Source organism: Harpegnathos saltator, unplaced genomic scaffold (genome assembly GCF_003227715.2).
Source record: "Harpegnathos saltator strain DR-91 unplaced genomic scaffold, Hsal_v8.6 scaffold612, whole genome shotgun sequence".
Lineage (NCBI taxonomy): Eukaryota > Metazoa > Arthropoda > Insecta > Hymenoptera > Formicidae > Harpegnathos > Harpegnathos saltator.
The window spans coordinates 373,147-389,016 of record NW_020230441.1 but is presented as its reverse complement, the minus strand read 5'-3'; the positions used below and the strand labels follow the sequence as shown (position 1 = coordinate 389,016).

The window sequence follows — 15,870 nt, the reverse complement described above, 5'->3', positions numbered from 1 at the left end:
CAGGGTGAATTCGCGCTCGAGTGAATGCCGCGCCACGCCGATAACGGTCCGACGCGCGGCAAAATTTACGAAAATTACCTCCTAGAGAGAGAGAGAGAGAGGAGGGAGGGAGGGAGGGAGGGAGGGAGGGAGAGAGGAGAGAGAGAGAGAGGAGAGAGAGAGAGAGAGAGAGAGAGAGAGAGAGAGAGAGAGAGAGAGAGACGTAAATTCCTCGTGGCTTGTTTCTCCGCGATGTGAGGCCACTCTCGCGGATGACCTGGTGTTTTCTATCTCGATTAACGACGCTGCTCTTGTTTAACGAGAGACAGATCTTACCGGGGGATTCTTACACCGCGCGCGCCTTCCACGGCGCGGCGCGACGCGCCTCGTGCGCCGGCAAAAGTATCTTCCAAAGGAGGCAGGCATCAAACAACCCCCTACTGCCGGAATCGTCGCGGCATTGCGCTCGCGCAGGGTCGAGCGCGCGTGTCCGCGTGCGGTATATACGCGGTGTGGAGCAGTAGCACCGGCACCACCATCAGCACCAGCCAGCATTCAGCAGCAGTAGCCGCGACGTGGCTGAAGGGGCTTTTCGGGATGTCGTTGTCGTGCTAAGTTCATCGCGCGGCGTGTCGTGTCGATCGTCGCATTGTCTCCGACGTGTGGCTTGGTGCGGATGCTTTGCGTTTTATCCCGACGACGACGACGAGGACGACGACGACGACGACGACGACGACGACGACGACGACGACGACGACGACGACGACGGCGACGACGACGACGACGACGACGACGACGACGGCGACGACGACGACGACGACGACGACGACGACGACGACGACGACGACGACCGCGACCGCGACCACGACCACGACCACGACCACGACCACGACCACGACCACGACCACGACCGCGACGACGAAAAGGACGCCGACTAAAGCAAGCTGGCCAATTCGTGCAGGCGAACTCTCGAGAGTTCTCGCCGTGCGAGCGGCTCAGAATCGAGTTGCGTTTCTCGTATTCGAGTTTCGCAGGTGCGCGATTTCCGATCTTCCACCTCCTGCTCCATCGTCTCCTTTTCCGCCGCTCCCTTTACTTCCACCGTCACCACCATCTTCGCCTCCTCCCGCACGCTCGAGGAGGATCCGTGCCTTCGGAGGTCTTGTCGCAAGTTCGCGCGTGATCAATCGGGACAAGTTGCAGTACGAGTTTTTGTTCCGCCTGTTCTTGTCCCTCGGAACGATCGTCACTCGCCGTTTCATCGAGACCAGAGAAGTTCGGGATCGGTTCACTAGACGGGTATGTTCTCGTGTTACACGTCGCACTACCTGCACAAGGAAGATTGGAGGACTTGAAGCTGACGACTGCGAGGGTTGACGAGCCACGTGATTCCGAAGTTTCCCGGCTCCGGACGGACGTTCTCCGCTCCGGATTCCGAAATCGTCGTCCTGATTGTCGCGTTCGTACGTGCCGCGCGCTGTGATGTTCATGTATCATCGGCGTTAATTGCGGTCTTCTCTCACCGTCACGAATCCTCGCCCTGCCGGTCTTCGGCGATCGACATCGTCGGGAGAGCCAACACGAGAACCGTTCCTGCCTCTCTTCTTTCTATTTTTTTTGTCTTTTCGAAAATGACCCAAACTCGTTAGTCACGTGAAAATCGGCGTAGCAGGCAGTGCGACAGGGCGACTGTAGCGTGTTTTACGGCGAGATGTTACCGTTTGAATATCGCATTGTTCGACAACAACGTTTATACCCGGGAAATGGGGCGGGCTTTATTGTCACTAAAGCGATCTCAAGTCACGGACTTATATCGCTCTCGAAATAACCCGTTCAATCGCCGGTAATTTCCACGACTTATCGACTTACGTCGCTCGCCCCGCGAACTCGACTCGGATGCCGTTTTTCGTGATACCAACGTCCCACGAGTTTACCGTTTCTACCCACCGCCGCGACCGCGAAATAACGGGGAAAACTCTAAGCCGTCGTGTTTTCGCGCGGTAATGAGGCTTGATGCGCGTAATTCTTATGCGATAAGGGTAACTCGCTCTCTCTCTCTCTCTCTCTCTCTCTCTCTCTCTCTCTCTCTCTCTCTCTCTCTCTCTCTCTCTCTCTCTTTCTTCCAGCATTGATTAACGAGCCTCCGCCGTTCGACTCGAGCATGAATTCGTACGAAATCCGGCGACGTGCAGATATCGTTCGGTAGATTTATGACGTACATTGACGATCGTTTGCTCGGCGCGACCGCCTGTCCCGGAAGTATAATATTTCCGAATCGATCGTACGTCGCCGATCACAGAAGCCGCGAATAATCGCATTGTCGCCGGCGTGTACCGTACGCATGATTACACCGATAAATCTTCGTCGCTCGGCATAAAGGGCAGAAACCAAGAGATTCTCCTCCATTCAGGAGAGTATATAGCCGAGAGAGAATTTAAATATTTTCCGCATATTAGGGGGGATATGTCAGTGGATATTAGTCGAATCTTCAGTGACAGTGACGGCTGCTGTGTCATCACTAAAGTAGCTGTCGCGACGACTTTTTGTGGATAATTTCGAGTTTGACGTCATCGTGCGTGCGTTTCCCTCGAGACTGCTGATAAGGAAACGGAACGTTTAACACGCAGGATTCCGCAACAGCTTTCTGTGCAGAAACGCAGGCATATCTTTTCTTTTTTTGTTGAAAATTAAACGGATGCGTATGTCTGTCGATGCCTTTTCTATCAAGTGACAAAGAAATAACGCGGTCGCACGATCGGAACGCGTTGGCGTTAATCTCCTGGGTCGTCCGAGCGTCGTCGTCGTCGTTGTTGTCCTCGTCGTCCTCGTCCTTGTCCTCGTCCTCGTCCTAGTCCTAGTCCTCGTCGTCCTCGTCCTCGTCGTCCTCGTCCTCGTCGTCGTCGTCGTCGTCGTCGTCGTCGTCGTCGTCGTCGTTGTCGTCGTCGTTCGTACACATAATTGAAAAATACCAGAGGGCGAGACAGCGCGACTGAGCTCTCCGACGACGATTTGATCGCGGCACGGTGGAAACAACGGTGATTGTCCGCGCGACTTTGTAATTCGACGGACGGACCGTCGCGAAAGTGCAGTGAGATAAATGTTTCATGAACATCCGGACGTCGCACCGGGTAGCCTCACCACCTCCACCACTACCACCACCACCATCGCCATCACCACCACCACCACCACCACCACCACCACCACCACTACCACCACCACCACCACCACTACCGTCGACTCATCGATAGTTGCGGCGCAGTCGAAGGTGGTTCGAAGATCGTCGACGATATGTCCCCGGAAATCTACGGACTCCCGTGAAAAAGTACGTATTATCTCCCGCTCGGGGATACACCGGGGGTTAACGTATCGGCGATTTGGCGCCGCGCTTGGAAAGAGTTATGGAGCAATCCGCTCGTGTAATTCAAGAGTGCCTATTTATTAAATCTAGTCGAGCGTTATGGGGCGCGCAATTGTGTCGTCGTTGCCGTTCCGCTTCATTCGCTCACGGGCCTCGCTATTATCGTTCAGGCTTGTTCGTCGCGCGCCGCTCTTTTCTGGATGTTTGCTGACGGCCTCGCCGTTCAACAGCGCGTTGTTCTTCTACGCGTTGAATGTTGGTGATTTACGCGTGACCCGCGCGCGCGTTTATCTTTACTCGTGTGTCCATCGTTTCACCTATGCCACCGTTCCACATCGCATCGCATCGCTGGATGTCGGTGTCACTCGCGCGCAATGTTGCGATTATTGTTTATCGTTAGAAGCAGACGTACAGGGTATCCTATATACTTTTCGCCTATTGCTCTCTCTCTCTCTCTCTCTCTCTCTCTCTCTCTCTCTCCTCCCTCTCTCTCTCTCTCTCCTCCTCTCTCTCTCTCTCTCCTTCTCTCTCGAAAAAGCCCGTCGGGGCTAACCTTTGAGAGCGTCGACGTAACGTCAGCGATCTTCTCTCATTCCACTTCTCATTCCGCCCCTCTCTCACCCTCCCTCTCTCTCTCTCTCTCTCTCTCTCTCTCTCTCTCTCTCTCTCTCTTTCTCTTGCTCACGCTCGCCCATCGACTCTCTCCCTCGATGACTTCAAACGGTTCCCCGAGGGTGCTTGAGTCAAAGGGCTCTTACAGTTACAAAGATATGTGTGTTACCGATCGAATGTGGTGTATCCATGCGTTTCTCTCGTCGCCGCCAAAAAGTGTGTGTTCTCGACACGATCGTTCGACGACGACGAAGGGGACGGCGCGGTAATGTGTTCGAGTGCGCGCACGCGACGCCTCCACAAATCGTTTGCGCGGCCGCAAGGAGAGAGGCCGGAAGGCCGCGCGATGTCCGCTCGCGACTCTCTCGCTGCCGTGTAATACTTATCGTCGCGATTCTTCCGCACAATGCGAACGTTCCCACGCTCCGCGGTAAGGACGACCGTGGGCGATCGCCGAGGTAAAAAGGAGGCCGCTTCTCGAAAGTGATCGAAAGCGCACGTCGGCTCACGTGGCTGCTCTGCATGCGTCGCCGCGTGATCCTCGCGCGCAGAGGATCCTCAGCGCGAGAAGCGCTGAATACGGATTGTTACGCATAATGCGGCGCTACTCATCCGGCTTGCACAAAACACGCCCGCGTTCGTCGAGTTTCCGTAATCTCGAGATCCTGTTTGTCGCGGTGTACACAAACCCCGTTAGTAACCGCAACTTTCCTCGTTAAGAAATGCTGATCTGAATGAAGCCCATTCTTACGGTCGTTCGCCGTATTCGGAAGAAACTCCCGCGAAAGAGGAGTTTCATCTCCTCCTCGTCGCTCTTTCCCTTCCCGCCCCCTTACTCTCTCTCTCTCTCTCTCTCTCTCTCTCTCTCTCTCTCGCTCACTTCTTCTTTTTTTTAATGCCTTTCTCATCGCTTTTCCGCCTTTCTCGCCCTCGAAGCCGCCTTAACACTCGTCCACCGCCACCGCCGTCGCCGTCGTCGTCGCAACCGCCGCCGCTCTACGCCGGTAGTTAAAAACTTTTAATAATAGATAAATGAGCTGAGCTGCGATTGTCCCCACGAACATTGTTCCGTGGCTCGGCTGAGCTTCCAATCATTCTCGCGGGCGAGCGAAGGGGAGGAGATGCGATCTCTCGCGATGAGGCCGCATGGCGCGCGCTTCGCCGCAAGGACGAGCAGCGCTTTAGTCGCAAGCGACGTAACGCTGCTTGCGCGAAGACTCGCCTGGATCCGCGCAGACACGTTTGAGACACGCGAAAACGGCAACGTGTTCCTCGTAATAATTATTATACACACCGATCCTCCGATCCCTCCGATCTCCGTTTGTCGGCGAGCGCATCGAAATGCGCATCCATGTGCGACAGTCTTGCGCCGCAAGAGCGTCGAGACGTCGAGGCTTAAAAAATACCAGGGAATCTAAATACCAGGGGAATGCGAAGAGAATAATCTGCTAGCATTCTTCTCCACGCATCGCGATCGCCCGTGCATTCGAATTTCGGCATATCGGTAATTAACGTGCGTGCGCTGCGGTTTGCATCGCGCGTCAACAATGATCCGAGGCACAAAACGGTACCGTGAGCGCGCGTAACGCGGCCGCTTTTCAAGCCGCTCGCTTCCGGAATGCAATTACGGCTGTTTTGTCGCGTGTCTCCGCGCGACGTGTTTGCGTTCTCGGCGACTCGTCGCGCGGAGCTTTGCGCGCGCGGCGTCGCTACGACGACAGCCTGATACCGAGGACGCGGCGCGTAATTGTACGTCCCGCTTGTAAACCGGGAATTTATGATTGTATCCGCGACACTCGCGCGCGCGCTCACCTGGGCGCCGCGCCGCGACGCGACGCGGCTCGACGCGTCTCGACGCGCCGATGTTCGATATCGCTTGCAAATGCAAGCCGCGATAATTAATAATGGATTTATCGGGGCGAAGGACTTATGCGGCCTTACGTCGCGGCTAAACGCGAAGTTTTATACGACACGGCGACACGCCGTGTGCTTCAAGGAAATTTAATTAATATTTTCAGCCGGTTTCGAGTCCCCGGCAAAATATAATACTCGTCCAATGCGAGACGGTGAGACAAGAAATTGGTCTCATTTATTTCCGCTCGCAAACATTGTGCATAGCAAATGGGGAAAAAGTGTAATTTCGAACTCGATGTGATTTAAGATCCAGGCGGTCGTATTTGTCAGCGGAATACACCGCCGGAAGTCGCATGGCGATATTCACGATGTATTCTCAGATAATATGGATTTTCCACTCGACACAAAGACCGGAAAGCTACTTTCAAGTATACGCGTGGTACGATTAGTCGAGCGATATCGTCCGTCATGACTGGTTACGTCGCGCTTAAGTCGCGCGAATTCACGAGATTTATCGCATCGGCGATGACGCTCCTTTTAACTCCGGGTCGGAGGGTTTATTTCCGCGGTGGCGTTTATTGCCAGCGGTCCTCGATAGATGTCCATCGAACGACCAGACTTTCTCGCCTCGCAAACTTTCAATCGACTTGATATCGTCCTTTGTTCTTTATATACACCCGGCGGCGGTATGAAAATAGAAGACACGATGTACAGTCGCACAAGTTTCGGCAGCTATGAAGGCCCGCCGATTGAAACGTCAATTATTGATCTGTCTGTGTGCTACACGAACAGACAAATGAATGATCGCCGTGTTGACCTTTCACCCGCCGGTATCTCGGTAAGCTTGGCATCAACTTTTCCTTCGCGCGAATTCAGTCGGGCGTCATCTTTCTCTCCTGGCTCGGTTTACGTCTCGAAAAGAACACTTTTGACTCCTGAAAAGTCCTTGGCAAGCGGAGAGCTGAACAAGAGCACTGGCCTTACCATATTCTATGTTTACTCATTGTTACTCTGTTGCGCACCGTTGATGCGTAAAGTTGCAAGTTGGCGTCAAATCTCGCGCGCTTTGTTCGTCTGGCCTATTCTTCTATGATGATGTCGTCGCGACGACTAATCGTCAGGTAGACGCAGCGGGGAAAAAGCGGCGAAAGAAGGCTCTTCGCGGGGAACGGGTGTAGCAAGCTGAATATCGGCGATCGGCCGTGTCGTATAGCAAAAAGTCGCACTGTAACGTTACTTGTGCCCGAGATGTTTTTCTCACCCGTGCTTTTATGACGACGGATAATAAAAGTAATGCCGGTCGTAAAGAAAATAGAGACGTTGTCCTGTATCGAACATTGCGGCCTCACCATGACACAGCTCGACTCATCATAGCGATTGTGTCCGTGTTTTAGCTTTTACGTTTACCGTGCGCGATATACGCGACTTCGTTACGTAGCTCACGTAGGTTATTAGTCTTTAACGCCACGTCGCTAAATGTTTAATATCGCCCGGGGAAAATAACCTCCCCCCCTCGAGGGGGGAGGCCGATGCTGCGCTAATCCGACATTGAAACGTTTTAATTTGTATCCTTTTTCTCTCTCTCTCTCTCTCTCTCTCTCTCTCTCTCCCTCTATTTAATGTCTCGCGTAATACAACTTTTTAGTATCTCACGCAATGTGTAAATTTGCGCGTTTATTATTATATTCCTTAGAATATTACCGGTCGTATTGCAGCCTATATTTGTGTTTTGCAGTCAAAGTCTAACACTATATAGCTTCATACGGCATGACGTATAATATATCGTGATATTGGTTATTATTAGTAGCATTATTTGCTGCTGCCATAAATTAATTGTCACAATCGAGAGTCAGTTATGGTCATAGCACTAACTTTGATTTGAGCCTTATTTATCCAGTGGATATATAATATATTCCCGATAATTATACAATGACCATTTCATGATCGTGAATACAAATATAAAGAAGTGAATAATAATATAAAATCGCTATAAAAAGTTTGCGGGTTGAGTGAGTTCCAGGGACCTTAATTCTTCGTCGTCGATTCTTGCATCTTCCCTTCGGAAGAAACACCTTCCGTGCATTATTATGCACGGTGATCAGACAGTCTGCATCACTCGTATTTGTTTTCGCAGCGTTGTCGCGAGACGTGTTTGTCCACTCACATTCCTATTGTCGCAAAGTGTAGGCGGGCAAGAGAGAAGCTTGATTGAATCGAACCGAGAGCTATCAGCCGACGCTGTCCTCGTCGATTAAAACGACCGATTAAAAGGAGGGACGCGCGATTAAAGTACGCGCGCTGATTTCGCCGGGGCGCGCGAAATCGCGCGAGATTAAAAATGACGTTACGGCGGTGCAAAATTTAACTGCTCCTGACGTGGCGTGTTTTGCTGCTCGCGGCTACGCGAAACATATCGGGAAAACAAACCGGCGTGCGTCGCGCGCGTCCGCCCGATTTACGCTTATCGGCGACAAATTCGCCGACAAATTCGGAGCATTGCGCCGACACTCCCGTACAATGGGATTGAAGATATAACGTGTAACGGAAGCGGAGGTGGAGGCGGAGCAGGTCAGGCGAAGGAGGAAGCAGTAACGACTGTCGCGGCGCGGTAGCGGCGGAAGCGCCCGCGAGAGCGGCCGATTTCCCGGATTGGCCTGACGTTTAATGAACGCCGCCAGACATTTTGATTTAGAGGACAGTTTGATTTCGAAGCGGGGCACAATAACCGCCAATTTGTAAATCACCTCGTAAATCTCGGGCGTCGCGCAGTAGCCGAGAGCGACACAACGGCGCGGCCGACGCGGCGCGGCGCGGCGCGGCACGGCGCGGCGTGGCGACGAATCCCTGGTTGTATTACTAACAGCCATCGGCCCGATTGGATTAAACTATCGGCGCGCCGTTAAAAGAGACCGACTGGCGCGAACCGGTCAGCGAGCGTGGACGACTGTAAACACAGTCGGCCCCGGTCTCCCGGTGATATAATAATTACTACGGCGCGGCGCCGGGCCGAGAAATCGGAAATGATACGGTGCCGCTCGGTAATTGGAGCAATTTCTGGGAACTATTATAAATTAACGCGGCCGACTAATTTCACGGCACACGCCGTGCCACAGCCGCGATATTAACGGCGTGTGCATCACAAGGGTCGATAGCTTCGCACTCGTTCGCGCGAACATTCGTCGCGTCGCGTCGCGTCGCGTCGACATCTTGGAATTGGCCAGAGCGGGATGTGTCGCGGGCCGCCTTCTCTCTGCGAAAAATATGCCGCGACGAATAGCTGCAAAATCGCAAGGCCGTTTCGCACGCTTCAACGAAGGCGACGTGAACGCCGATTCGAAGCCGATAACGAGGAACGAGGCGCGCTCGTCGAGCGGCGAATTAATATCGTAATTTCGTTCCTACTTCGATATGCATACCGCAAGTGTTCGACGTGCAGTCTCTTAGTCGCTCGTTTCCCGGACGTAAACATAGCTGTACGTCTTCGAAGTTTAGCATGCACTAACTGCGGTCTTCAAGCGAGTAGATGTGACATAACACGGAGATACCTAAACTACGTGACTCCTTGCACGGCACGCTTATGCATTTGCATACAATCAACGGCGACAGCGCCCCCAATATTCAGCGATTGTGATTCTTCGTGCGCGTATGATTTTCGCGCGAGAAAATCGCACCGCGACGCGCGCACCTCGCGTACGGCATTCTCTTGTGCGCGTAGTAATTTTTTTTCCCGCGAGTTATTGTGCTTTATCGTACAACAAACTATTTTCCCCTTAGCGCGTTCAGGTCACTTTAATTAAAGCACGATGAGTCTGACGGACGAATTTCGCTCGTTCGCACGTTCAACTGTGCTTTTAACATTTATTGCCTCCTCACGCAGTCCTTGTACGTTTATCTTTTAATTGTGTTGCCATTATCAACGATCATATTGTGCTGGATTACCGCAGAGAGGAGTAACTGGCGGTGTAACGGAGAATCGCCGAGGGCTGTTCATGCAAAACATTTTTCGACGCGAACCCGTCGCAAACAAGTTTACGAGAAAAATAGATAAAGGAACGCGGACGTAGAGCTGTAACAGTGTTAGGTAACTGAGTTTGCTAATTATGAAGCGAACGCGATAGTAGAAGTAAATTCAGGGCTATAGCGACCCGCGGGTCGTTTTACTCGAGTACCAACGCGTGGCATCGTTATGAAAATCCCTGTTATATATCCCGGCAAAACTCGTGATAACATTATGAATTGCGCATTACGCGCGTAATATTAGAAGAGTTGGTGCACTTTAAATATCCGTATAACGGCCTCGAAACATTTCTGTTGCGCAGCCGGCTTCACCTAAAAAATACCTAGCTTTAATGAATCTTCAAAAGGAAAAAAAGAGGCACACATTACATGTACATATAATTCACTGCACAATTACGGGATGAAAGTGACGGGAGTATTTGTGTGATGTCGCGCACACGCATAGAGATACCACGATTAATATCTTATTAATATCTGAAGAAAAATTGAAGAGTAAATTAGTCAAGGAGACCGGCGACTAGACAGAGAGTTTCGTCCGCGCTAAAAATTATCCCGCATTTTCGACTTGTACTATTCTTGCGCGAGGATCTAACCAATCCGCGGTTGCGCCATCGCCGCTGCCGCAGACACTCTGCGTCAATTCAGGTTAATTTAAACATTGAAAAAGTTGCGCGCGCGCGTGCGCGCGCGTATCGTTCATTCATATCGTCGAGAGTCGACGGCGCACTGCGCGCGCGAGCAAATAAAAACAGCCCCTCTCATTATTCGACTTCTTCATCTATCGGTATTTCGGATCAAATGTTTCCCCCCTCCCCGCGCGCGAGTCTCTGTGTATGCCCGTAAATACATAAAATTAATGCCGAACGGCACATCGGCGATTCCTCGGATAATTATACCGCTGTGCTATTCATCGAGTTATCTTACGCTGATGTGATCTTCGTGCTCGTGGAACGCCATCGATGGTCATTGAGCTGTATGCATGCGCGATATTGGATACGAACTTGAACCGTGAATAGCAGTCGCATCTTGTCGCGTATTATGCACATATTTCAACTCGATAAGTCTGATTAACATAGGACGTTCGTTAATTACTGCGTCCGCGTATTACATTGACTTAGCCGTGCGTTAATGATTTCACGGCTGCGCGCGTTTCCGACCAATCGGCATATTGCAACATTGCAATATGCATTTGGACATGCACATTATGGCAGATTGACGTGTGCATGTGTTATTCACCGGCGCTGGCGCGCGTGCATTGTGTTAGATTTATATCATACCCTTAATGATAAAATAGGGTTATTTACTGAAGGCCGCTAATAACCCGAGCGATCTGTTTGCTCGCGGACAACAACGGCGTACGGTGATCACGCGGCGAGCTGTATCATTAATAATAAATGCCTTTTATTATTCCCTTGAAGCCGTCGCTTTCACGTGCGTTTTATTCTCACGCTCCTTCCTCGCGTTGCGGAGCGAGAGAGTAAAAAGAAAGAGCAAGAGCAAGTGAGAGAGAGAGAGAGAGCTAGCGAAGTTCGAAAAGCCGCGAAAAAGATTAACCGACATCCGACAATTTCCGTCTCATTCATACGTTTATCTCGAATTATATTCGTATGAAGATGACCGAATGTTATCTTCCTGCTTGTTTTTGCATCGCTGAGAAAAGATTGACGAGATGGAGGAAAGACTCGATAAGCGCGCATATTCGCATACTCGACCGATCGATTTATCCCGCGTTTTTTTTCCTCATGACTGAGTCCCACTTTCCGTTTTTACAGATCACCTGCGGAACTTGAAGCGCACGTCGAGGGAACAATGGCGGACCGGCAAAGAAGAAGTCGATACTTGACCATCAGTATATTACATATTATCACAATAATGTGCCAAGGTATGTGGATCGCGATATTTCCGCCCGCTATCTAGGCGGCGCGGCGGGATTGAAACGTGAGACATTTTCGTACGTTGCGCGCGCGATGATATCCGCGGGCACGATATATAATATACGCACGCACCTCTACAACGGTAATGTGATTAAATCCGCCGTAAGGCATGAATGTTCGAGCGCGCACACCGATGCGTATCGTCGCACGCGATGGATTTAATTTTACGGCTTACGGTATTTACACATCGACCCCCAATATCACGAGCTTCGTCGATCTCGTGTGTTTGTACCGCGTCTCGGTTTCAGCGCGGATATCGCCGCGTGGCGAAACACGAGAGGCGACTCGTGTTCGACCCGTACAACGCCGAGAGATCAGCGCGCGGCTACTTTCGATAGCCGACCGAAGCGGCGTCGCGTGAGCTTTGACCGTGCGGCAATTATGCGTTGAATTGCTGCCAAGGGTGAACTGGATTACCGCCGCGGATCGCGGCACTCACTCGCGCGGCGCGATGCTCACCGGCGACGAATAATGCCGCGGGCGTTATTATGCCGCTCGATAAGGCGCGCGCGCGCGCGCGATTGTGTTTCAATTAGATTCATAACGGGTCACTCGCAGCGGGCCCCGCGGCGCTACACGCCGCCGCGTGCATAGGCTAATTACGCAAGTTCGTCACGTCACGTATGAGCGTTCGGCGAAAGATGGCCGCGGCAGATCGTTGCAGCATCTGCTGGAAGAGAAATCGCGGAAGTGCAGCGCGCAGCGCGCGCTGTTGTGCGTCGCGCGCTCGAATTTTCCTCGCGAGACAGAGTTTTCTGACTGAAGTTTATCGAAACGATATCGACGCGCTCTCATCGATGGCTCCTCGCTATTCGCCGTTATTGCCCTCGGTTGTACGTCGCAGTTGTCGCTGGACGCGCCGTATCTCGACTGTAAATCGTTTCAAAACATTGTATTACGCGGAGGATGGGTGTGAGTATCGCGCGCGTGCCTTTTATTCTCGTTTTTCCTTTCCTCGCGCGCGCGCGCGCGCGCGAGTTTGCAGTGATCGCTTCACCGTATTTGCCTGTGGAACGCTCCATCGGTGTATTTCGATTCGGCGTCACGTGTAAGGTATGTTTAATCGCCGTTGAATCGTACGCTCTCGTCGCTAATAAATGTTGCATCCCTTCGATCAGCGTTAATCAGTCTTCCGTTCGCCGTGCGCTATTTACCCGCGCGTCGCGTTATCGTCTCCTCTTCCCCTCGCGCGTTTAATCAGCGGAAAGTTGAGGAGATACCTTCGAATCTTCTTTCGGCATCTCATAATTATCGCTAAATAAGTCGGCTAGTCATTTTCTCTACTTATACCCTAATAAGATATATTAAAGAGTCTCGGGGTATAAACTTTGCTTTCTCCTTTCGCGGCTATTCTCCAACTTTTAAACGATTTGACGCGGCGGTATCTACTTTATCTCGACGGCGACAAGTAGTTTGGGTTGGAGCAGGTCGGCGAGGGAGGTGAGGGGAGAAAGCGTAGGACACACAATGATTAAAAAGGAATTGGGACAGAGCGAATAGAGGTGTGAAATAGAAGACCACAGATAGACAAAGAGATAGAAAGAGGGGGGAGGGAGAGAGAGAGAGAGAGAGAGAGAGAGAGAGAGAGAGAGAGAGAAACAAAGAATAGCTTCGGATTCTCGAGTCTTACGAAAGCCGGCGACGGGAATATCCGGATTAAATTGGATCTACGCCTGCTGATATAACTTTGTAATATTCTAATTAAAGATACAACGGCCCGGTGTAACGAGTTTCGCGAGCGTCGGTCGGCGACGCTCGCGTTCTTTGTTCTCGCTTGTGTCGGCATCTGTGCTATGCGTCACACGTTGCGTTTATGGTGTTTTCTTTCTCCTTCTTTTTTTTTCTCGCGATACGCACGACGACGCGCGTCGCGTCGCGTCGCGCCGCGTCGCGTCGGTTGGATTATAAAATACAAGGGGCGACGTGCGAGCGCGGGATTGAACTTCCTAAAATTATAGCTCGGTCAGGGCTCGCACGTGCGCTCCTGGCGCGCGGTGCAATTAATTAAAATTGCACGACGCAGCGCTCGAATGACGGGGCGGCGGCGGGCTTTATGTGCAGAAATACGGTATTCACTAGTTTCGTAATTACTGATTCCTGATCTCGTGATTAAAGGGTTTCCGCTGTCCTGCGGTCCCGTATGACGTATTGCAGCGTTACATCGGGTTCGAAACGAGTGCGACGTGAGTTTTGCATACAACGCGACAATTCGTTGCCAGCTTCGTCCTCGGTGACATTGCTGAGATTTCACGTGTTCTCTCTGCGATAATCGAGGGAGAAAGGGCGCGTGCGCGCGAGTGAGAGAGAGAGAGAGAGAGAGAGAGAGAGAGAGAGAGAGGGAGGGAGGGAGAGAAAGAGAGAGAAAAAGAAAGAAAAGAGCTTGGCTTATACAGCCGTGACGGCCTTTCAGCGGCGATTACGACCGTACGTAAAGTTGCGTAACTCGTTACATCACTTCGAGTTCTCCGCCTCGGGCGAGCGTTTGTGTTCGACGTGTTAAGAGCAGCGTGCTTTATCGTTGTCCCGGGGCTTGCGAAGTTATTTTCTAATTCCCGTCCCGACATTCGGCTGTCGTTGGCCGACGCCGCGGTACGTTTGGTAAAAAACGGAGGAAAAAATGACAGCGAATGATGCGATGGCGGTCCGAGCTAATCGACCGAGTCGATCTTTCCCGCCTTTTTCGGTCGCGTGGTCAACGCACCGAATTAAAGAGAGACGCACGGACAAAACTCTCGGACTCGGCGCTTCCCGGGCGCTCGATGTTGAATTGATAATTGGCGGTATATGTCAATACAAAACGCAGCGACGGCAGCGGCGGGCCGTGAAAGCCTTCGGAATGTTGATACCGCAAGGATATTGTGTCATTCATGATCGGCCTAAGCAATTCGTGTGTATTTCACCAGCAGCCATGTATGGCAACTAGCGCCGTAATTTCGTATCGCTTTGAGGCACTAATTTAAATACATATTAATACAACGCGTATGCAATCCGCCCGGTGCGGGGGCATAGAGCAGCCACGGGCGGACTTTGCCGGCGTGAGAGCACGACTTTGCGTGCCAGCCAATCAACATGCTGGGCTATGCATACGAACGAACCTGTCGACGGCTTGCACACCGAATAAATTCGAATACGCCGGAGCACTCGCGTTACGTGCAATAATGTCAGTTTAGCAGTTCAGACGGCCCTGAATGGAGCAATGAGACCGCGCAGAATGGCATGGCGCGCGTTATAGCTCGGAATTTATCGCGAGATACCACTCGTTCCATAAGCAAAGACAGAGAGAGAGAGAGAGAGAGAGAGAGAGAGAGAGAGAGAGAGAGGAGGGGGGGAGAGAAAGGGAGATTATCGCCGCGTACTTCCCAATTTGTTACGAGGTTGAGGCTTCGGCAAATTCGTTCTGCCCTTCGCTGGGAAATTGCATTTGTATTTGCTAAGAAATACGAGCTTCTCTCGAAAGAGTACGTGTTTCTCGAATACGAACACACAAGCGGCATATTTCAAATTGAACGGAAATAAATCCGGCGGGTGACGATGAGACGCAACCGCGGATTGTTCCGAAGATAGAAACCGGCCAGGAGAAATGGGCCAAGTGTGAAATGTAGGGTCAGCGCAAAATAAAATGTCGATCGCTCGTAGTCGAAGTTTGTGTTACTCTTTTAGCCGTATTGGCGCGGAGGATCTCTCGGTGAATTGCTTTGTGTGCTATTTTTATGTGTGACATTATGATGTATGACACGATTGACTATTTTCAGTAGGAAACACGTGAGTAAATTCGAAAAAATGTTATGAATCGAGACAGTTTAAATGACTCGTAAGCTACTTGCGAATGGATATCTCGATAACGATCGCAGGCGATAAGTTGGAAATGTACCTTCTGCAAAAAGTGGCCTAAATTTAAGAATAGGCAAATACACGTATATCTTCAATCTCAGTTATATTCTGCACGAGTTTATAGCATATTTCGACAATATTACAACTCTCTCTCTCTCTCTCTCTCTCTCTGATATTCATTATGTATAATCTCGTTAAAACTGGATTAATTTAATGCTACTATCCCAAGATAATTTCTTGAAATTTACACGTTTAAAAGGAGATATAACGTTGGACAATTCGGAT

General features: G+C 51.2%; 1 protein-coding gene across 3 annotated transcripts in view; it reads left to right on the top strand.

The window, feature by feature from the left end:
- Positions 1 to 890: 890 nt before the first annotated feature.
- The window catches only part of LOC105186530 (lachesin), a 275,093-nt gene continuing 260,113 nt past the window's right edge, over positions 891 to 15,870 (top strand). For 2 of the 3 annotated variants that reach the window (XM_011146805.3, XM_011146804.3), the window contains exons 1-2: positions 3,176 to 3,301; positions 11,593 to 11,702. In XM_011146805.3, coding sequence (XP_011145107.1) covers positions 11,630 to 11,702 — 73 coding nt within the window. In that variant the 5' untranslated portion in view covers positions 3,176 to 3,301; positions 11,593 to 11,629. Of the gene's footprint in view, positions 1,279 to 3,175; positions 3,302 to 11,592; positions 11,703 to 15,870 lie in introns of those variants that run through there. The other variant, XM_025304498.1, reaches the window with a different exon arrangement.